General features: G+C 44.6%; 1 protein-coding gene across 2 annotated transcripts in view; it reads right to left on the reverse strand.

The window, feature by feature from the left end:
• Positions 1 to 1761: 1761 nt before the first annotated feature.
• LOC143168279 (sphingosine-1-phosphate transporter SPNS2-like) overlaps positions 1762 to 22895 on the reverse strand; it is a 140122-nt gene continuing 118988 nt past the window's right edge. The window contains exons 11-13 of one of the 2 annotated variants that reach the window (XM_076354565.1): positions 20853 to 21013; positions 5499 to 5545; positions 1762 to 3570 (exon numbers count right to left, since the gene is read on the reverse strand). In XM_076354565.1, coding sequence (XP_076210680.1) covers positions 5503 to 5545; positions 20853 to 21013 — 204 coding nt within the window. In that variant the 3' untranslated portion in view covers positions 1762 to 3570; positions 5499 to 5502. Of the gene's footprint in view, positions 3571 to 5495; positions 5546 to 20190; positions 20274 to 20852; positions 21014 to 22895 lie in introns of those variants that run through there. The other variant, XM_076354564.1, reaches the window with a different exon arrangement.

The following is a 22895-nucleotide window of genomic DNA, read 5'->3' on the forward strand; positions in this document are numbered from 1 at the left end:
GTTTAGAACCACAAACATAACCTTGATGACCTGTACAACTACTTATTTAAGTGACAGGCTGGAATCTTACTTCATTCAGTGTGATGGATACTAAAATACGTGGGTTCTTTATTAAAAACTAACTATATTTTCCTATTAACAGCCTTTCTTTATAAAACCAGAAATAGAATTTTAATGAGGGCTGTTACTCAGCTTGGATATAAGTAATATGCATTCAGTCTAGGCTTCTATTCTCATTGCAGAAACACTTCCTATGTATATATCAAAAATTGTTCCACTGCTCCCACACTGCTCCACAAGGTCAACAACCAAACGGCCCTAACAGCTTCCAAGCCTGGTTACATCTAAACGTACATGAAATGGAGTCATAGGGGAAACCAGCACAATATGGCTTGCTAAGTCCAGAGTTCAGCACCGGTATAACACAATACTGTAAGGTTTTGGTTTTTTAATAATGGGGAACTTCTGACCTCTACTAGAGTATAGAAACACAACATGGCTTGTTTATAGAGCATCTCAGCCTTGCACATAAAGAAACTGAGGCCAGGCCGTGACTCTCCCCAAGTCACATACTGGCAGAAATGGGCTGATGTCCTGGGACAGGGAACAGTACGTTAGAATCCAGGGAAGGGGCTTATATGGCAGCATAGGTCCAGTTTCTGTTCGGTAATACATAACGTTTCATGTCCAGACTTGATGCACCTGTTATTGCCATAATCTACGGACCCTTGATCTAAGTGAGCTGGTTTCCCTCTATGTTAAACCATGACACTCTAACAGACCAAATACCTTTATAGAAGCACTAACTGAACAATTCTTCACAGCTAAAACAAGAAACACTCAACCAGAAACGCAGCCTTTCAGCTTCTAGCCATTCAAATATGGGCCATCAACGTGTAAAGGAGCAGCAGTGTCAGCAGGAGGTGGAAAGGCTGAGTTTCCTTTCCCTTCTGTTCACCTCTGAGCTGTCAGCTGCTGCTTTGGCTTCCCTCTCTTAGCCTGGAACACGTGGGAGCAGGGATTCAGGGATCCCTTGGTGTGGAACTGCTGCAGGTAGGACTCACTTCTCACTCCCTTGCTTGCTCCCTTCCCTCTTTCCTTGTTAAAAAGAAAGCCACAGCAATTTCCTTCATATGCGCAGAAGACAAAGCTGGCCTCCTGTAACAGCGCTGTGCTTCTCTAACAAGGATTGGGGCTTGTCATGAACAAGGAGAGCTACTGAAATTACAAAACACTTAAGTTCCCTTTTCATTGTTGACTCCTGAGAATTAAGTTTAAGGACAATTCCTAATCTCTGAACTTCAGCAGGAATGCTTCATTTTGTTGACAGTAAATGCTACAACAGAGAGAGCCTATCAGAAAAGCAATTTAGGAAATGTGGCTAATCTTCTTTGGTCTCTGAGATGAAGTGACTGATTGTTGGGTTGCTTTTCGTTTCTTTTTAAACAGCTTAACAAGGGATTTCTTAATGGGAATCAGAAATTCATGTGCCTTTAAAGCCAAGTGTTTGGCTCCTAGACTACAGAGGCGGTATTTCCCCTACGAATGTAAATAGTGGCACAAGGTGGGAAATGAAGCATTGTTTTGGATTTGCTTTGCTTTATTATTTCTAGCACCCGCTTGCTGTTCTCCAGAGGATGCCCAGGCACTCGAGGAAAATTTCTGGCTCTAGTTGTTTAGCCAAATCTTAAAGCTATTGTTAAGGTATTTTAGGTGACAGAGCAACCTTTGCAGAAGAGTGGAGTTTGAGGAGGAGAGGAGGAAAGGCTCACGTTGTTATAGGAGTCACTCTCAGAACCCATCTGCCTGGGCAGAGACTGGCTACGTGGTGAATATCAACCAGTTCGCTCGTAACTGGAATTACCATCTCTACTACAATGCTGTACTGTAGGTCCTAGCACATCCTGGAAGTGAATGGGAGATAAAACCCAGATTTACTAACAGTACCTTCCTGTGTCTCTGAACAAACTTACGCCACAAGTCTGGAAGCTGGCTGTCTGATTAACTCGCATCCAGTCCTGGTTTGGCATCTGCTTTGCTGATTTAGTCCTACTAGCAGCCCAACCACAGCCACTTGTTAAAGATGAGCACAAGAGCGAGGTGCATTCACCTGCTCGAGGTGTGTGCTAAACTGGAGGGGAGTATCTAAACTGTGGGAGACATCTAAACAGAAAAAAGGGAGCGGGGAGTTCACTGAACCAATGCCCCTTCTCTGGAAGCCTGCCTTTTGCCAGGGCCCGTGCTCCCCTGCCTTCCCCACACTGTTGCAGCATCAAGATGACATAGCATAAATTTGGCTTGTGGAGGCCAAGTGCAGGAAACAAGACTAGTGAAATGGCACTCTGACTGCTTTACAGACACACGCTTCTGCATTTGAGACTAACGCAGTTCAGACACTGGCCTTGTATATTAAAGATCTCAAATGCATCTTCATAAAGATAAAAGCGACCAACTGACAGCCCAGTAAGAGTAGTCTGGGACTGTGCATGGGGTTGGGCATGCATTAAACCTGAGCATTGTTCCAAAGGAAACGGCTATGGTAGAGTATCAGCCACCTGCTTTGAAAATACTGACAGAGGGAGAACTAGCATTGACAATACATGTAATGTGATATGCATGTAAACAAAGCACGATGTCACTGGCACAGCAGTATTGCACTACCAGGCCTTAGGTAAAGCAATTCAGCCAGATGGATTTTGGTATTTTAAAAACCTAGGCAAGGCTGAATTCAGCATATTGAGCAAACTCTAGAGTCCCTAGGTATTTCTGTCCAAAGTTCTTCTGGGCCTTTCTGTAACAACCACCAGCATACCCAGTGCAGCGAAACTCTCTCCTCTGTCCCATTGCTCAGCCTCAGGTGACAGGTAGTCATCCACTGGAAGTCTTCCTACGGTGCCCTTGCAGGGCCTGATACCAGGGCACTGAGATGAGGAGAGTTGTGGACGTTATTCGTGTCTGGTATGGTTGCACAGGCAGCTCCAGATTTTAAATGTTTAAATAAAAACTGTTTATCTAAATATATATATATATATATATCTGTCATCTAATGTCTTCAGCAGAGATAAAGCATCTTATGACATATTTAAATAAAAAATAATAATCTGAATTGAGCCTTCAGTGTTAAAGAAAAGGTGATGTACAGAATAGGTCCCCAACTAGTGCAGTCTCTGGGTGTGGGAGTGCTGACAGAACAGCAGCATTCAATAGGACGTAAGTTGCCCTACAAATGATGCGGACTTCATTGGCTACAACTAAAACCATATACACAATCTACAGTCACTCACTTGGGTAGCACATTGTGGGTCCAGTGGACAGTTGCTTTCGATGCTCAGAGGAACCTGTGAACGTCCTTATGCTCAAGAAGTACTTGTGTTCCAGGCTGCCCTGCTCATCTCCTGGTGCCTGACCCTGCAGGCTGGAGTGGCGTGATTGATTTGGTGCTGAATAACCCTTCCAGGGCAGTGTGGAGCTGAAGGATCCACTGGTTTTCAGTACGGAAGGGCTTCGAGCTCGAGATTGGTGCGGTGGTGGTGGGAGCAGCAGTCCATATGTCATTTCCTTCACTGGCAACTGCAGACAGGGAAGAGAAGGTGGTGGTTAATGGGGCAGTCACAGGAATGGATTGGTAATGGTGAATGCATGCACCCAGCTTTGTGGCGGAGGCCAGCTAAGAGACCCCTTGCCTCCATGCAAGTTGGAGGCTAGCAAAGCTTGACCACTGTGGAGACAGCACTTTGGGATGTACTGTAGGCTTTTGGAATTGGAAACACAAATACACTGTGATCCAGGCACAATCTGCTTAAGGAGGTGAACCAGTAACAGGTTTAGACTGCTGTCCGTAGTATTTAAGGGCATCGACCATGTCTTGTTTAATGTCAGTTGTGTAGGTACAACTGTTTGTGATGTGGGTTGAAACAGCTCGGTGGATAACAGGGTTAATTTTTGCTAGACTGTTTTTAACCCCTGTAAGAAAACAGGGACTGCCTCTTGCCTTAAACTGTCATTTTCAAAACTGCTGTCCTCTGGAGAGCCCGGTCCGGGGGGCGAGTCCAGCATACACATCCCCAGCAGTAGAGCTCAGCTATCAGTCTTGCTGCTAACCAAGTAGAGCAGACACTGGCTCTCTCCCAGCATGCTGGTGGTATACACTTGCTTTAAAGAGCAACATCAGCACATCTATTGACTGGTGAGATAGCACTTGTGCGTCCTGTAGCATATCTAAGCGGCCAGCAGCTTTCCTAGATGAGGTGGAAAGGATAACCACAGTTCTCTCGCTGCAGGATTTCCTGTGAGAGGTTCTGTGCTCCATGTTATGCAGGAAATTGCCCCTGACCTTAAAAAACAGTGACTGCTGGGTTATAGAAAAATTCCCTGTAACGATGGCCTGGTTTCTCTCAACCTGTATAAAACTGGACCGAAAGAGAAGAAAGTACAGTGAAAAACCTAGGTGTGCACAGGACCCAAGCGTTCAGTGTTTTATAAGGCAAGTCTCAGCAACGCCACCCAATACTTGCTCCCAGATTTTTTGAGGCCTTTTTTTTTTTTATTTTTTTAAACAAACAAGCACCATTATCTACAGGGTACTGATAATAATAATGTGTGAGTACACGTTCGGCCCAGAGACTGCAAGGTACAGGCAGGCCTGTTATATCCTTAGCCTATACCAGAATATACCCCCCTCTGTGGAAATAACACATCTGCTGTACTAGAGATTGTATTAAATCTTTTCTCCCAAAAGGCCATTCTTAAGTGTGTTATTGAGTTCTGATTTTATGATTACTCTTTCAATGCATTTAATTTATGGGAAAGAAATCTCCTCTTCAAAAACTTGCTTTAATTAATTTTGGCTACGGTAAAATGCTGGGAAGTGTTTATCAATCATTGCAGCTCTGAGCTGCAATGCTGTGACTGCTGGTGAGTGATAAGAATAGCATGAACACAAGGGAGAAGAAAGGGCAGCGGGAGTGGGGCTCTCCCTCTGGCTCGCTGCCGAGGCCTCAGCTTTGTCACCCTGGATCAAGGGTTGCAGTGGGGACAGTCCTAGCAACAACATGCAAGTTCACGTGCTGCCAGAAAGCATTTTTCTGCAGAAAAGTTGGAATACGCTAGGGAAGGTCATTTGATAGCGAGCAGATGTTGGACCAAGAGCAATGCAGCAGCAGGTTTTATGAACGCAAGATATGTTCAGGCAAAACCTAAGTTCTGGCCTCGGACAATCACACCTGCTGGTGGTCAAGTCAACAGGGGTTGCATGGCCTTACCTGCTCAAAGAAGGGGGCATCAGGTTTCTGGAAGCAACTCAATGCAACAGAGGACACTTGAGTTGACCCCTGGTTTCCCTGTTCTTGATTTGCTCCAATTTGGGTTGAGGGTAGCAAAGGTGCAGGCCATGGCTGTCTAAGGTTAACTTCTTTCCAATTTGTAAGGAAAGACATGGGTTGATAGGGATTTGGAGCAGATGGGTAGCTTGAGACCAGTTGCTGGTTTGGGTCACTCACCATCTCAGACTTTCACAGAGGCTGGTGGCATCACAAGTTGATTCACCCTGGTGAAGGGAAAACAAAAGTGACATGTGAGAGCTGCAATTAGCCAAGAAACAGGCTCCTAAAAACATACCAGCCTATTAAATCCAGGTTCCTGTTGCTTAACAGTTTCTAACGAGATAGGACATTAATAACTGTCCTGCACAGTGGTATAAAGCTGAAACCCTTTCACAGTGGTGTCTGATAGCAATTCTGACAGTTGCTGGAACATGCCAAGTAACATTGCTGACACTAATTGACAAGGATTTAGGAAGGTCCCAAAGGCATTCAGACGTAGCAATTGTCTCCCTAAGCCAGTAACAAGACTGTTTATACAGTGGCTGTTGAATGGTGTCCTTCAGACTGACAGCATAAATGTAAACAGTCACCACTGATAAAAATTAAATTAAGAAAAAAGTAGCTGCCTTTCAGTTTTCATCTCCTGAAGACCTGCTGCTGTTCCAGACAACTGCTCCCAAGAGATGGATGGAGTCCAGCGGGGACTGCAGTGTCACCAGGCAGAAGCTGTTCGCGGCAACACGCTGTCCTGCACCTCCTGCTACCGAGGGCAGCGAGGGGAACAGCTCCTGTTTGCTCCGTGGGGTACCCAGGGAAAAGGCAGCAATAGTTTTACAAAGTTCATCCCTTAGACCTGCTCCTTCTCATCGCAGTATGTGCCCTGTGCAGTCCAGCCTTCCTCGTCAACAGCTCCCCTGCTGCAGCAGCTCACCTCTCTCCCACACTGTTCATGCCTTCCCAGAGCGTGGTTACTTAGGGACAGGAGCAATCTCCTTTGATAGTGTTAAGCACAGCAGGGCCTGTGTGGACTGTAAGAAAGACAAGTCACCCTCGGACTCTGAGACCTTTGGGACTTGCTTTCTATCTCGGATGCTCACTGACCTCAGTGGGAACTCCTGGATTCTTAGTAACGACACTGGAAAAACCCCACCTCACTCAAGGACCTGGCTTGACGTTGCCACGTTTCGGTGCTTTTACCCAAATGCACTCTAGCTGCCAACAGGAGAGGAAACCTGAGTCACAAAGTAAGAGTCTTCTCGTGCCATTTGGCTGTGCTAACTTAACAGGACAAATAAACTGAAACAGCAGTATTTTATACCTTAAAGGATTGCAGCAGGATTTTGCCATCACATGCAAAAGCACAGCTTCTTTCTGAATCAGTGAAAAACCTGGGCAGGTTTACAGGGAAGATCACAGAAACCATCTCCGCCTCAGGTCCTACCAGATAAGAACTTCTCAATGAAACATCATTTTCCTTTGGAAAATGCTGATTCATTAAAAATCATCTGTGGCTCTTCACCAGACTTCATACCTGATCCAGGACACTCTTTTTTGCTGAAAGGGTATGATGCTGGATTCAGACACGTGTTCCAGGATAAAAATTAACCAGTGGTTAGAGGACACCTTCCAAGAAATCTCTGCATCAGAAATTGGCCCAGTTCAGCCTACAGCTCTTAACTTCACACCAGCCTCACAGAAAGCTTGTCTCCAAGATGCGTAGAAGCCTCTGTGCCTTTTCTGCCTTTCAAGGCTATAAACTGAAATATTTTTGATGCAGCAGCTGACCCAAGTTTCTTCGTAGAATTACCATTCTTGGTAACCCTACTGCATTGGACATTACGTTGCATTGAACATTGCAACTGTGCTTTAACTATCCGAATACATCAGAAAGAAAACAGATTACCTTGTGATGCTACAGTCAACTTCAGAAGTAGGAAGTAAACTATGACGGTTAGGAAGCTATCATAGAATGCTAAAACTTCAGATGTTTGAATGTGCCGTAATGTTGTTTGAAAGTCATGTCCCTTAACATGTAATTGATTCCACATTTTTACAAGATACAGAATATATACAGAAAAAGTTAGTTTTGCCATTGCTTTCTCTTTAGCACAGAGAACCCACCTGCATTGCTGACAGATGAACCATAAACACACACAAGACTTTCCTCCGTGTATCACTTATAGTTCAGCCTCCTATGGGATGAAATGTACCTCCCAAGTACAAGTACAACAAGTACTTATGTTGTCCCAAGTCATGAGAGTTACTCATTCTTTGCATTTTAACACATTTCTCTCAACTTCTGCTTCATCTCTCTTTTACAGATGGGAACAGAGGCCTAGAGGGGCTAATCCTGAAATACATTTAGAAGAAACGGGGAAATTAGACCCCGCATGACTTGAGAAGCTGCTGGGGAGAGAAGTGACTTTCAGGGATCACATAGGAAGCTAGTGGGCAGAAGAGGGAACTGAAATAGTCTCCCAAATTTCAGACAGTGCAGCCTTCACTCTCTCTCTGAAGCACTGTGTTGTAGACAGTGGTCTGCTGGCTTCTGCACAGCCTGATTTCAGCGAGGCTCAGCTTACAGGTGGCAGCAGGTCAGCTGTGAATTTTTTAATTTTTTTTTTTAAATCAGAAACGCTAATAATAAATTTTAGATTCTCTTAGGTGGTAAAATGTAGTACATGGACTTAAGCTAACGAGGCTTAAGAGCATCTAAATCCCTGTTTAAGTCTCACTTGCCTTTCTAATAACGATAATCCCACACTGAATAGATTGTTGCTTCCGATTTGGGGATATCTGCTGACTAAACATTGGTTCCTAAATTGTTCTATTTTCTCTGCAGTGTTTTCTCAAGATTGTGAATGTTTTCATTCCTTGGAAGAGAGCGGGGTGGGAACCACTCTGTTATTTCCTGAGGGGGAGGAAACTTACCCAAATTGCCTTTCAAGAACAGAAGCTGTACAACTTTTTTAGTTGTTTTTACGGGCTCCTCCAGCAGTTAAAAATGTGGCTGACTCCTTCTAACCCCATCATTTCCTCCCCTGTCAAACCTAAATATTTCTCCTAGATCCTATCAAACCATTTCCATGTAGTGTGACAGCATCTATAATACTGAAGTATTTATAAGACTGTCTGTTTAATATTAAACCAAATGCTCTAGAGCTGTTAAATATTTATACTACGTAAAATGGATCTAATTTCACAGCACCTCAGCCGGTTAGAGAACCGCATAAGAAAAAGAAGACAAATTTGAGATAACAGATGAGTGGCCAGAATCTTTTACAGGTCAGCTATACTCTACTTTGTTTCAGGAATCGTGCAGAGATGATTCTCCAAATGCTCTGTCCCTTTCAGTCTAGGTGGTCACCAAGCCAACAGACACTGGAGATGACAGTTTGTAATACAGCCAGCACTGCTGTACAGTCCCCGGCACAATCCGGGCCTTCTGAGGCCTTTGAAAGAGGTTTTGCTGCCCACATGCAATCCAAGAATGCTCTGCTCCACCCTGTGCCAGCCAGAATAAAACCCAGATCTCCCTTCCCACCTGCAGCTGCTCCAACAATTTAGGGTGAAGTTGTGAGAAGCAGCGGCAGGATGTATGTGCCACTGACTTTCCATAAGCTATAGGCTACTGAATGTTTGAGCTCCGTGAATTGACATCTCTGTTCATGAGCTCAAACTCAAGCAAGTAACAGGACGTCAAAGAAGGAGAACACACTTGCAGGCTAGTGTGTGCGGCACCGTCATGCACAAGGCTGCAAGAGAAAGGCTGTGCACAAACAAAGCTTTTGTGAATGCTGCCAACACCGTTTAATGTTACGTTTCATACATAGCTTAAACACCACACATATTTCAGTATCCTACAGCTTTCCAAAAGCCCTGTTTCCTTGATATCTAAACAAGACAGGCTCTGGCTTTTGTAACAGAGAAGCATATTAGGAAATAATGTCCTAATTTTTACAGCCTGCTGTACTTAACATCACTTAACTTTTACAAGCGACAATAAAATGCTTCGGTGGGGTCCTTCTAGCCTGCAAATAACTCATTTTTTGACTAGCAGGAGCTCATTCAGCAGACAAGAGTATTGGGGCTACAGGGGCAGCTAGATCACTGTACTTAGCAGCAACTCCTGCCTGTGATTAAGGATCCTTCTCCTTCATTTCACTGGAGAGAATTCTGTGTTTCTGAAGTACCATGCAGTATGCTATAAAGTGCCTGTTTGAAGCAGCGCTTTAGGAAGGGATACCACGTAACAGTCACTAATGGCACCCTTCAGCAGATTCCTCCCTGTCTGAACTTTCTCAGACATTGCTGGGGGGGGGGGGGGTAAACCTCTCCAGAAGACCTTGTGATCACACTGGAATCAGAAATTTTAGGTGATGAAATATTTACATGGACATCCTTGAAAGGCAATGAGACTTTATGGCCTTAAATCTATGAAAAAAAATCTCTCTCTCAAATACAGCTAGCTAAAGGGGGTTTTTGGCATCAAGGCCTTCGAGCCAATGACGCACTCCACCTGTGTATCAGTGATGATTAGCAGCCCAGCCGGGTGCAGCATTCTGCAAATCCCCCTACTGAACCTCATCAGTAGCATTCAAATCTACTGTTGCTGCCTGAACCTGTGCAAGAAAAACAGAGGCTGAGGATTATCATTTGTAGCTCCACACTTGTATGACTTTCAGATGTAACAGTGAATTTTATCAACTGATGAATGAACACAGAAAGTTACTTGCACACGAGGTTGGCTCATGCTATTGTTATCCCTGTATTCCTGCAGATAACCGACAAAATAATTACGGAATAGGAGAGCTGGGGCAGCCTTCCACATTGGGTTTCTCGATCTTCAAATGCACACAAGCTCAGGTCCATCAGGTAAGTTAAAATCCTAGGGTAGTAATACTGTCACTGTGGTCTCCCTGACACTTAGAGAGGACAAGGGTAGTTGCAGCTGGAAGGAGGAAAGAGATCACTAAGGCAGAGGAACATAAAGTGGGCTTAGGCATAGGCCAAGTCCTCTCTCTGCACAATAACCACCTCCTAATTTACCAAATGTGATTCAGAAAGGGAGAAACGTCAGGAAAGTGTGTGTTTTACATACTCGCCCACTTCATCCACCACCTTGTTACTGCAGGGATCAGCTGCCTTAAGTAAATCCTTGCTGAAGCCCATTGCCAAAACACATTAACATTTTAGTAAACAAAGGAGGGAAATGAACACAAGTTTACAGATCGTCCCACTCATATTTTCCACCACTGTCTGCATACTGTCATCACCCTCATAAACAGAGTCAGCTTCAAGAGGATATAAAGCTTATTGCAGTTGGCCTGCCAGCAATACAAACAGGTAACACAGTACCAGGAAACACCTTAAATACACAACCAACCACCCCTCATATGTTGTCACACTTCATTCATACTCTACACGGACCCTACTGCTTCGTCTCACCAATATTTTACCACAGGGGGATTTATAGCTGCGTTTCACTGGGATTTTGTCACATTTCCCTTGAGGACTTTGAATCGGTCAAACTCCGTTAAATGCACAAAGTTTCATCTAGTAATGCACAACGCCAACAGGGCCGCGCATGTGGGCACTGAGTTCATGCAAAGATTTCTGCCCCTGAAACAAATCAAAGTTGTCCACGGCTATTCTGCTTTCTCTTATTATTTTGCTCACTGCTGAAGCCAAACCCAGCGGTCTTATCTACTGCAGAGTTCTCTTTCAGCTTGGCTCTCTACCACACTTGCGAGTGTAACATACTGGTCCCAACAATGCACCACCTCTTTGCCAGACACTTTACAAAGAGCAAAACCAACAGGCTGGAGACTCCAGTTCAAGTGTGTACCTTTTATGCCCTTCATTATACAGAGTTTTTAATCAAGCAGCGCAGAATGTAAATACGTTAGCCGTTACTGTCCTTCAGTAACTTAAGTCTAGTTGCCATTTGCACCTGCAGTTGGAAGGAGCTGGCTTTGGTTCCCCGCTCTACAACAGAGTTCTCTCGAGATGCTGAACAAACTGCTAGGTGCGCTTGTGCCTCCATCTCCTCCCTAAAAAATGGCTGCAGAACATTAAACCTTAGTACAACCTATTACCTCCTGAGCAGGGTGTAAGAACAGCCAAATCAAGGATTGTTTCCAGAGAACATGTCCTGTTTTAACTGAACTCAAGCTATTTTGACAGTTAAGTCAGTAACTTTGGGACAAGACACCCACGATTAACAACATCCATTAGTACAGAAACGCAGTGCTTTGATTTAAAAGGCTCCTAGTGTGCTGCAGCTGAAAACAATCACTGAAAGTGAAGATGCATGAAAGGTGAGCAATAATACTACATCAGCCTAGAAAGATCCCAGCGAGTGGTACAGGGACAGGACTGGCACAGCTAAAAATAGTCTACGCACTGAGCTTCCTGATGCATCATGACAGGTTCATCCAGCCTCCCAGGAACAGGGTCTGTTTGGTGAAGCTGAGGTCAGTTTGCTAAAGGAACAGGACACTAAGCAGAACGCTAACAAAATTTAACAAAAGAATGAGGCATAGGAGTAGCTTGCATTGGAGTAGGAAACCATTGCTTAATTTAGCCCTGCTGGCTGCTTATGCTCACTCATTTCTACCCAGAGAAGCAGCCTGGGGCTTGTGTAAATCTGAAGGGCTCCAAAGCAAGGCTCAAACAGGACTTGGTTGCGTGCAGCCTTCCTGGCGGCCGTTGGCGTAGAGTTGCCCTTCCCTCTGGAGGTAGAAATGGTGGATCAGTCTGTACTGAGCAGCAGCTCTCTCGTGGAGACAGCCCGACAGGAGCTTCGTGCTGGTGGTGACAGGTGCTCCGCCAGCTGCACTGAAGAAATGAATTGGCTTAAATCCCCTTTTGTTCCTGCGCGTCAGTGGGTTTAGCGAACGGAATATGATAATCATGTACAGCAAATACATTTTTTCCTCTCTACTCGGTACAGCCCCATAAAGCTGCGCAGACTCTGTTAGTACTTTCCATCTGTTCATTTAATCTAGGTGCTGAGCATATTTGCCTCCAGAGGAAGAAACATAGGTCAGCTTCTATTTTTCCTCTTTCGCAGATCTTGACAGAGGAGAAAACGGGCATAAAGAAAAAAATCAATAACCTTTCCTTCTATTTTTCCAGGCAGCTGCAACAGAACAGATGTGAAGACGAGCGGTTAACAGCACTCATTAGGTATCAAGGACTTGGATAGAAATGATCTCCAGAGACAAGTCTGCCTTACTGCTCTGCGGTGGTACGCTGATGTGGACTCCTGAAGTTAGTGAAGATGTGGGTCTCTGAAGCCCTCAAAACTTTGTGCCCGAGTCTGTCCCTGTATGTATACTTCTGCCAGATACTGATGGGCTCAGAATTAAGGTGGTGGGATTTTTAGTGCCATGGAAGATGTGGGTAACATCATACTCTCATGTCCACTGAAATAATGGAGGAAAGAGGAAGTGGAGGGTCTTGCTTTTTTCTTGGCATGATTGAATGGGAAAGGGGATAAAACATGACATAAAAAGCAGGTATGATCTCATTAAATCCTTAAACAGAAAATCCTGTAGAGCTTCCTGATGCCACTTGATTAGAAACATACTTCTTACCCTCCAAAATAACTGCCTCACGATACAGCTCTTTTCACCAACCTCTCAGGTACCAGGTCTGGGGAAACGTCCTTCTGTTTTGCTCCGCTGTAAGTCTGGGCCAAGCCCTCTCTGGCATGTGGTAGTGGTCTGGCAGCAACTTTAGGAACGACCAAGCCGGAGCACTTAAGACACCCCTTATTGAAGCACTGGAAGTAATACTCTAACAGTTTTGTCCCTGATTGACTAAAAGATGCCACTCAGGCCAAGGACCCAACCACAAGGAAATTACTCTAACACACCTACAATCACAGCTTGCTGAAAATCTGCCTTGCAGATTTCTCCACATGAAGAGGTCATCTACTGTTGATAAAAGTCAACACCTTCATAATATGCTCTGTGACCGTGACAGGCTTCAGGAAACAGGCTAGCAGGGCTGAATTTTTCATGATTTGTTCTGTTTCCTTGTGTCAGAAAGGGTTTCTGGCTTGGAAGGCTGCCTTCTGTTCAGTGCTCCAGTCACCTGCGTGGGATCTGATCAGCTTTCGTATCTGTGCCAGGGCAGCCATAGCAAAGAAACTGTCTTAGCGTGAGTTTAAAATATATTCCTGCGTGATAAAGTCCCTGCACGCCAAGAACTGTCCTTTGCAATGACAATGCAAATCAACATATTGAATCCATTGTAAGCATATGGTTTAAGTGCCCCTTGTACCTTGTGGACAAGTGCTTTTAATCCTGTTTTACCGCTGATGAGCATTTTAGGGACAGCATCTGACTTCTTGAAGGTCGCAGCAGAGAGTCAGTAGCCAAGACAGCAGTAGGGCTCCAAGTAGTTCTTGATCTGGTGCTCTTCTTGGACAAGAAAGCTTTGCCTTCCTATAACTGCAGGCACAGGGAGAAATTCCATTCTTCCTGTAGAACAGCACTCAAGTAGCTAGGAATAGGCTAGGAACATTGTTTTCCTTTCTCCGTGGCACAGCAGGTTAACCTCAAAAGGGCAGTATATGTGGGGAATTGAGAGAACCATGTCAGGGCTTGGAGAACCATGAAGTTCTTGCCTGCAGCCTCTTCTGCAGCTTGCAGTTAGCAAGAGCTATGCCAACACCAGCTGGCTCAGTCCTTCTGCCTGTACTTAAGCAAAGCTCCTGCTGCCAACAATTAACTTGAACAGCATATTTCAAGTGCCATGAGCATTTTGTGTAAGGACCACGACTGAGCTCAAAATGTCTGTGAACAACCAAACTGACCTTTGACATCTTCCTACCTAACCTGCAGGAAATCCGCAGGCCGACTAAAGCAACAGAACAAATCAGTATTTTTTCTATATGAGACCATATTTTCCATGTGCATGAAACCAGCAGCTCCCAGCTGAAGAAGCAAACCAGCATTTAAAATTCAGCCAGTCCCAAGCTCCATTTATGGAGTTGCAAACATGGCTAGTAAACAGGGGACAAAAAAACCCCGAAACAGCTCTACGAGCAGGCTTTTTCCGGCAATAATAAGACTACCTACATTTTCACCACTTCTTCCCTTCATATTCCCAACCCTTCAGTTCCATATAAACCATCTAATAGTCTGATCTTATTCCATCTACAGTCTATGCATCTTTATCACGCCACTCTCAGATAGCCAGAACACACTCCTTGCCTCTCTTCTTCCATCATCACACATCCTCTGCGTCCTAATCTGGGCTTTTTGCTGTAAATTCACATGCCTTTAAAGGCCAAGGACATCTTACCTGGGCTAAAAAAGCATTGTGAGTTTATATCACTGTAGGAAATATTTAATTATTGTTCTTTTTTTGTAAAGTAAAAAACAAACAAAGCAATCATGTTATTCCCCCTAAATAGCTGAACATCAGCAGTGAGTGAACTGTTCCTCAAATATTCCTTTATGGGAGTTGTTTGATTAAATCCACTTGCTGGCCCTGAAATCCTCAAATTCAAACTCTGCTTCAATGCAGCACTGAGACGTCTCTCTACAGTAACTGTCCAGCCTCTTTAAAAAAACCCTCTCAATTCATCTTAAAATATTTCATAGAAGAAATATTCTTTTTAGCAATGCAAACTACCAGAACGGAACATGCTGTGTATGAGTCTAGCATTCCAATTTAATACCTGTGACACTATTAATGGAGGGGACTCTATCCTTTGCTGGCAACGACATGAGGTCATCTGATGGGTCCTTTCTGACTCTTAACTGCTGCCACAGAAAAATCAGAGAAAAGAGGGTTGACAACTCTGCGAATCCTTCCCCTGCCCCACATAATAGAATCTGCAAAGCAAAAATAAGGTCAGACACTTTCAAATTGCTGCAACAGGAGAACTGGGAGATCATTTTATATCTAGTTCTAGAAAAGGCTAAAAATAAGCCTGATGTGAGGCAGAAGACAGAGTCTGAAAATGGATTATTCTCATTTTTCCTGTAATGTAATTTGCAGATGTGCCGTGTTTAAGACAGCAGAAAAGGTGTATGGACTAGGGATTGTTCTTTTTGTGGCTTGCACTATCTAGACTGTAATGAGTATTTTCTTTCTACTGTTTGTACCTACCACTTTAAAAATGAAAAGTTAATCAGCACTGCTACTCACCAAGAGTTTCCACACCTGATCAAAGGTGTTAAGAGTAGTTTTTTTTCTCTTATTAAATGTTTAATTTTAATTTTAGGAGAGAAGAAAAACCTACTAGAGCTGTTTAAATAACCTGATTCTTGTCATGTAAACAAATGGGTGAACCGTTTATGCTCTCTCTGAAGTGCTGAGTGGTAACTAGTTAACTACTTAAATTCTTTTGTTCTCACCAGCTGCATCAGCGCAGCTATTTATTCCTGTTCATGTCTGCGCCAGGGATACACACTGCAGTTGCATCCTGCTGCCTGATCTGCATTGCTGTATCTTTGGAGAAAATATCCAGCATATATCATGCAGGATGCAGAGAGGGACTGAACAATTATAAGACTTGGATATCCATCCAGAGCATCTTTCCATACCTCTGCAAGGATATGGGAAAAAAACAGAAAATCTCATGCGTCCAGGTATAAAAACAGGGATTTAAAAAAAAAATAAAATAAAATAAAAAAATCCTTTGGGGGGTAGATTATCCTACATCTGCACAGGGTGGTGTTTCTCAGGAAAAATCTAGGTGAGTTTAGGTTTTCCCACAGCAACAACTGGGAGTGGCCATCGCTGGAGACGGGACTGCAGAATCACCCTGCGCCTGCTGCAGAGCATCAGTGGTCCTACAGGTCTGTGCCCGTGCAGAGACAGGGGATCGTTGCTCAGCAAAGCTCCAGACGCGTAACACTCGCGCTGACTGCCCAGAAAAGAATCATGTTACATGCTAATTCCATTACAGTGATTTATATGCCCCGGCACCTAAACGTTGTCACAGCTTGGGGAAAGGACTTTTTTTTTTCCTTTTCATAATAAAACCAGCACATTCTTCCCGATTACTGGTGAAGCCATTGCTTCTAATAAGTACCAATGTAGGCATTTCTTCTGCAGCTCTCCAGGGTGAAGCTTTGGTTTTTTCAAGTTATCTGCATTATGAGCGAGGAAGAGGACCTAGACAGACCACAAGATGCAATACTCAGCAGTGCTGAGTTTTTACATCCAAGGAGTGAAGTACCTGAAGTACTCCTGACCTCTGAACGCTGCCTTCTGGCAGGTATCTGCCAAGGCTGCACAGGTATCGGTGATGGAGCTAGGGAATAAAAGTAAGGTCATCAGATTTCTGATCCATTTCTGTAGGGCTCTGCCATGGCAAGATACTGTACTTGTATGTATCGTCTTCCAGAGGATGCCAGAGTATAGCTTGGGTCTCACAAATTTTCATCAAGCAGCTAAGAGAAATAAAGTACAGAGTGCAGTCATGTTTGAAAATAAAATACGACTGCTTTAACCCTCCACTGCAGTACTACAGAACAGGAAAGAAACAACAATATAGTCAAGCAAAATCACAGCAGGAATTGTAGTTAAGTGGTTTAAAAAAAGAACTGAAGTATTTATTATTACTAGTGCATAAGAGCTCTTACAGAAACCATTCTTCACCATTTTCTCGCTCTTATCACTTTGGAAGGGTGGGATTAAATTTGTGTTATAAAAATTGCACCAAAAATGACTGGATTATATTAGAGTGATGTACTGTATTGTGTTCTCTGCTAGTCCTAAATTTACTAAAAGCCTCTTTAAGCTGTCAGACTTCTGAAGCAGCTTGAAAATAGTTATAAAAGAATCGTGATTTAGGGAAGAAAAAAAAGAATTGCTGTATAAAGAAGTTTTTCTCATGAGTGTTTTTGTGAGAGGGGCAGCCTTATTGACTGGAATTCCTGTGCTAAAAAAGTAATCTACAAAATATGCCAGGAATTGAGGCAATGATAAAAGTAGTGTAAAAAAAGTCACAAGGCACTGAAAGCCTGGAAATTCTGTTTTTGAAAGGAAGCGTGGTGGAAGCTGGAGGAAGCTTTACAGGAAAGAGAGGTTGCTATCCTGATGCTCTGTCCTGCCTGGAAGAAGAAATTATCTCTAAGCAAACGCCCAGAGACCATTACACAAAGGAACAAACAAACGAAAAAATCCTAGCAATAAAACCCTGAACTACTTTTCACAGAGGCATGGGAATTAAAGCGGGGAAAGCTTAATTTCCATAGGCAGAGCTGCAGAGCACGGCGTTACACTTCTTTGCTTCCATATTAGTTCATTAGAGAGGTCTGTGACATCTGGCCTGCGTGCCCTGACCCTACTGGTGATGAATGGGTTTAATCTCTGGCGTGTGACACCAGCGTCAGTGATTCCTGCAGGTTAATTGATTTCTTTTGGCAAAGCACATTTCCAAGTCCTGTTGTCTGAGCAGCATGACTGACTGCAGAGGGAAAACAAGGCATCTTGAAAAAGAGATTCTCCTGTACCCAGCAAGTAATAGGTAGGATACAAGGGAGGACTGGCCAGGCAGAAAGCGATCCTTGCCAAAGGTGCGCAATGCCAAGTGCAGATGGCCCGTTGGATAGGCGGGAGCTGGACGTCGGATTTGGAGTCAGTGTGGAGCTTTAAGCTGCTAATAGCAAAATGCTCCGTTGTCTTTTCTCTCTCAGGCAAGCATGCAGCTAATAGCAAACAAATCCTCCCCCATAACTTCTTCCAAGGAGACCACTGAACCTGTCGGCAAGGGCAGACGGGACCCAATCGACAGCACAGACACCACTGCACATGGCAGGGAGAGAAGCCTTACTCCGCAGTTGCCAACATTATTAAAGATACTGTCTTACTGTTCAGTAATGTGTCAAACTTGAATTAAGTTGCACTCTCCAGGAATCTGACTGTAGGATGCCAGGGTATTTTTACCATGGGAGTGGGCATATCCCAGAAACAGTGCACTAGGAGCCATTTGAGAGAAATTATTTTGTTAACCATTATTTATGACAACTGTTCTCCCTCGGTATCTGAGCCAGTTTGTAACGTGAAAGATCCATGGCTGAATAATATAAAATTTATAAACCAATGTGAGTCAGACAGACCAGGAAAGGGAAGGGTGCTGAAAGAGAGAGAGCAACAAAGCCGCGTCTGAAACCTGAATATGTTTCTTCAAAAAGTGGACCAGTGACTGGTTGGGAAGCTGGTATGCTTTGGACGCGAACAGAGTACAACCAAATCTGCTCAGGCTAGACAGCAACAGACAGAAATAAACAGTTCTACGCAGGAGAAAGCAGAGCTGTGGGATGTGATCTCCCTCCCACAGTAACACTACTGCAAAACTGGTGTTTTGGTGCACTGTAGAACACACCAGCGCTGGCACCCAAGCAGAGTCAACCAGTTAGTGACCAGCCTGTGACCTGCAGTACCTCCTGAGAAAGCCCTCTTCCTTGCGAACTTGACTGGAGCTGTGATACCGGCTGGATACCACAGTGCGTTGCCCAGTGTAAAGGTCCAGGTGGGGTCAGACATGCTGATAAAGATGGGAGTGACCCGGAATTCATCAGTACCTGAGTACTGAAATCCTCCCTCACCACCTGAGATGCTGTCATGCCATGCTGGCAGCACACGTGGTGCAAAGGGACGCATATCTCCACCGTAATTGTAAGTAAGTGGAACGAGAGCTCTCCCCTCTGAATACAGTGAAGACAAACACTGAAGTTTGCCTAGAAATAGGTGGGGGCCCTGAGTGAAGACTTAACGCTATGGCTACACGAGGGGGAAAGACTTAACGCTATGGCTACACGAGGGGGAAAGACTTAACGCTATGGCTACACGAGGGGGAAAGACTTAACTCTATGGCTACACGAGGGGGATGTTGTCTGCTGCACTGTATCACTACCCGTATCACTACCCTGTCACCAAACAGAACTTTTGGCTCCTTGCAGCAAAAAAAACCACCCTGAGCACCCAGAAACTTATGTTCATATTGCCATGGCCCCAGGTGATCACTACTTAGACTTGCATGTACAGCTTATGTGCACAATGACAGAAATAGGATTGGAAGGCAGCCAGAGAGCAGTTCCCATCTTCCTGCCTCAAGAGCGAGCCAGGGAGGCCTTCAGAAACACAGGACAGCTTTCATGTCTTCTCCAAATAATCTGCTGTAGCGTTTACCTCTTTTTTTTTCTCAGGAAGTTCTTCCTAACATCTAATCTCCAATTCACTTCTTGCAATTTAAAGCCCTTATATGCAAATAACAAACCAGGCACACATCAGTCATGTCACATCTCCAAAACCACACTGAAGTTCAACTGTGCAAGACTTGACCTCCTTACAAGATACATGATGAGGTCTTGTTTTTTCCACAACGTTTAAACATCTCATTATAGGGGGAATGTATATATCTAAAGGCACCAGGAGGCAGAAAACCTTTCCTTTCTCTGGTATTTGCACGTGTTAGTAAAAGGAAGGTGGAACTGCTCTTACAGGGCCACAGCACCATCTGTGGCACCGCTTCCAAATCTTTTGCATCCATCTGATATGACAGTGTGAGCCAGAAAGTATCACCCAAACTGTTCACGCACTTATGTCAATCTCCAAACACCTTATTTTCCTTCTAGTTGTACTATGTCTAGTGACAGTGATATGCCAGGGCCCCTCTCCTTAAGGTATAGCAAGGTATACTCTGCTCTCTTTGTCTGCAGAATTACGACAGGCTGTTAACGTCTGCATTGTATGTCTGCACGTCTCCCATTCTGCCAGTGGGAGAAAGGCAAAGGCAACTTATAGTCAACACCAGATTAGTCACCTACCCACACATTCAGCATGACATTATACATAGATACTCTTATTTTTCGACAATTATGAGAAAGAGACTAACCCCAGAAGTTTGTATGTCATGTGGAAGCGTCTTCTGAATTACTGTAGTTGCCAACCGTGAGGTGGTCCGAATCGGTTTCTTTACTGAAAAACAGTAGCTTTTTTTTTACAAGCTGCAATAAGGGACTAGGAAAGACTGTCTTTATTACAGCGACCCTTGAGCACATATGTCCCCACACACAGCTTGCTTCCTTCTTGCCTGACGTTCCTGTGTATTGGAGGTAGCGAGCAGGGCACGGAGCGCTGAGATAGGACTGTGGGCTCAACGTTGACCACCAAGCTCTGTAAAGTATCTCTTGCTCTTCACCTAGCAGTACACCGGTTCCAGCACACAGCAACCCCTCACCACGGATGGCCTGGGCTGTGGCATGCTCACGCAAGGGTAAAAGGGACCTGTGATCTCAAATACTGTGCTCCCCTCCAGGCCGTATGGCCAACAACTGAGATCCACCAGAGCAGAAGCATGTAAAGGATGCCCAGCCAGCATGACCCAAGCCCCTGTGCTTCGTGCAGCCTCATGCGCTCTGCTGAGCTGAGGTTCTTAACACACAACCCGACATCCTTTACCTGAAGGACCAAGGCCAGGGAAAGAGTACAAGCGTAACGTTCAAGAGAGAAAACAGGCTTCGGTACCTCCCCATTTGCAATTGCCAGGTTACTCACTGTTCAGCTTTGGCTCGGTCACTTAGGAAGAAGAGGGCTGTGGCCAGGAAAAACATCCCTCCTAGGACAACGACAAACGGGCAGAGCATGAGTGCATACCCCAAGCTGAGGAACTCCCAGACTGGGGACTCCTTTGTGCTTTGTCGTATCAGGTCTGAGATCTAGGAGAGAAGGGCAAAAAAATTAGTCACTTAGATGAAAGAGAGACACGATAATGGTGAGGGAACACACGATTCCCTAAACAACCACCCACTGAACACGTGCATGAGGTTTAAAATGGAACAGTGTGTTCGGTAAAGGCTGAATGTCCCTTGCATGCTTCAGCCTTCCACACGCCACTCTGGAGCCCGGGCAACTTATGCTGTGAGCAGCCTGGCAGGGGTTCTCCTCTACCTCTCAGGCTCTCCTGGCCTGATCTATTACTCCTCCCACAGCCCTCTCCATCTTCTCCCTGGCCGCTTCAGTGACTGAATCCATGGGTGCCTAACCTCGCTGTACTGACCAAGCCTCCTGGTGTGCTGACAGGGCCACGCCGGCATTGCTTGGTGGGCGAGGGAGTGACCAGTATTCTGCAATTTCTATCAAGTCCTGCTTACTCCTACACCTTACCTACCTTTGAGCAAAAGAAAGTATTAAATTCCATTTCTGTGTATTGAGTGGGAAGGGAGAATGTCTTTCAAAGAACAAAAAAAACCAGAGATCCCATCTGATTTTCAGAAACAGAACTGGAATGTGGGGTTTTTTATCGTCATCTCTGAGGCACAGACCTCATTCCCTCTTCTAACCTCCTAAGCTTGCTGCACTTTGAAGTGTAATTGTGTGCAAGATGTGACTCTGCCCCGCAGGCCCAGACAAGGTCTGTTGCATAAGGGCTGCACTCACGCCAAAGAACCACGCACCACCAAGTTTATGGGCTAAGGCAACCTGCATCTTCCCACAGTCAAAAAGCGTAATTATATGAAAGGGAACACAAGTTTGTGCACACATGAAGAAGCAGTGACATACAATGGCAGTATTTAGTTCATTATGAAAAGCTTTTGATAAAACTCAGTAATATTTAATGACTGACTGTAGCTAAAACAATCACATTTTAGTATTTACTGCCCAGCAAACAACTTTACTCTCTATAAATCCAACAGAGCGGTAGCAGCAGTGGGGATGAGTCTCAAGGCATTGGGTATTTAAAGATAAAAAGATAAAAACAGCTCTGTTTTTATCTGTGGCCTTTTGTTGAGGCAGAAATACTAGTTTATACCAAAAGACTGCAGGGAATTTGCAGCATAAAATCCTACTGCTGCACACGCATGCAGATCGGTTCCAGAAATAGTCAAAGCTTGTGCAGCAACTTCTAAACTGCTACACTACTGCTAATGTAAAAGGTGGCGTCAGACACAAACTACAAGCAAAATCCAACATTCAAGGCTTAAATCTAAAGACACTTGAAAATCAAGTGAAGAAATGTCACATGCAGGAGAAATCACCAACTCACAGCCCTGCAGCCAAGTGTAGCGACCTGGAAGGTAAATGTGTGTGAAGAGATGCCTCAGCAGAGGCCAAGCACAACAGAAGGTGACAGAAAGATGACGCTCATGGGGACTCCAACGAACAGGTCGCAGGGTGTGCTTTAGCAGGGAGACTCTGGAGCGCTGGTGGTCTCAGTGCCTTAATATCCATCTTACAGCTCAGCCTGGCTCCTGCTACAGCGAAGGACAAGAGGAGCGGCCAGCCTGATGGTGGAGGTGAAGCCATTCTGCACACGAAAGAGCAGAGGACTGTCTTTCAGGATGGAGCATTCTCAAGTAGAGAGGAGTGAACAAACACTGGAAGAGCGTATCTACAGAAAGAACTGAAGGCTTTTAGCCAGACTCCTCCGTTTCCTTCCTTGCCCTAGAAAGGAGGAGGAGAAAATTCCTGTGCTTGGGATATAGCTAAGGCAGCGCTCCTGTCCTCTCAAAGAGAACTTTATTCACAGCGTGTAACACACACAAGGAAAAACAGGGTTGTTATGAACAAGTCTAGTGAGAACTGATGGTTAAAAAAGTC

This window comes from Aptenodytes patagonicus, chromosome 17 (assembly GCF_965638725.1).
Source record: "Aptenodytes patagonicus chromosome 17, bAptPat1.pri.cur, whole genome shotgun sequence".
Classification (NCBI taxonomy): domain Eukaryota; kingdom Metazoa; phylum Chordata; class Aves; order Sphenisciformes; family Spheniscidae; genus Aptenodytes; species Aptenodytes patagonicus.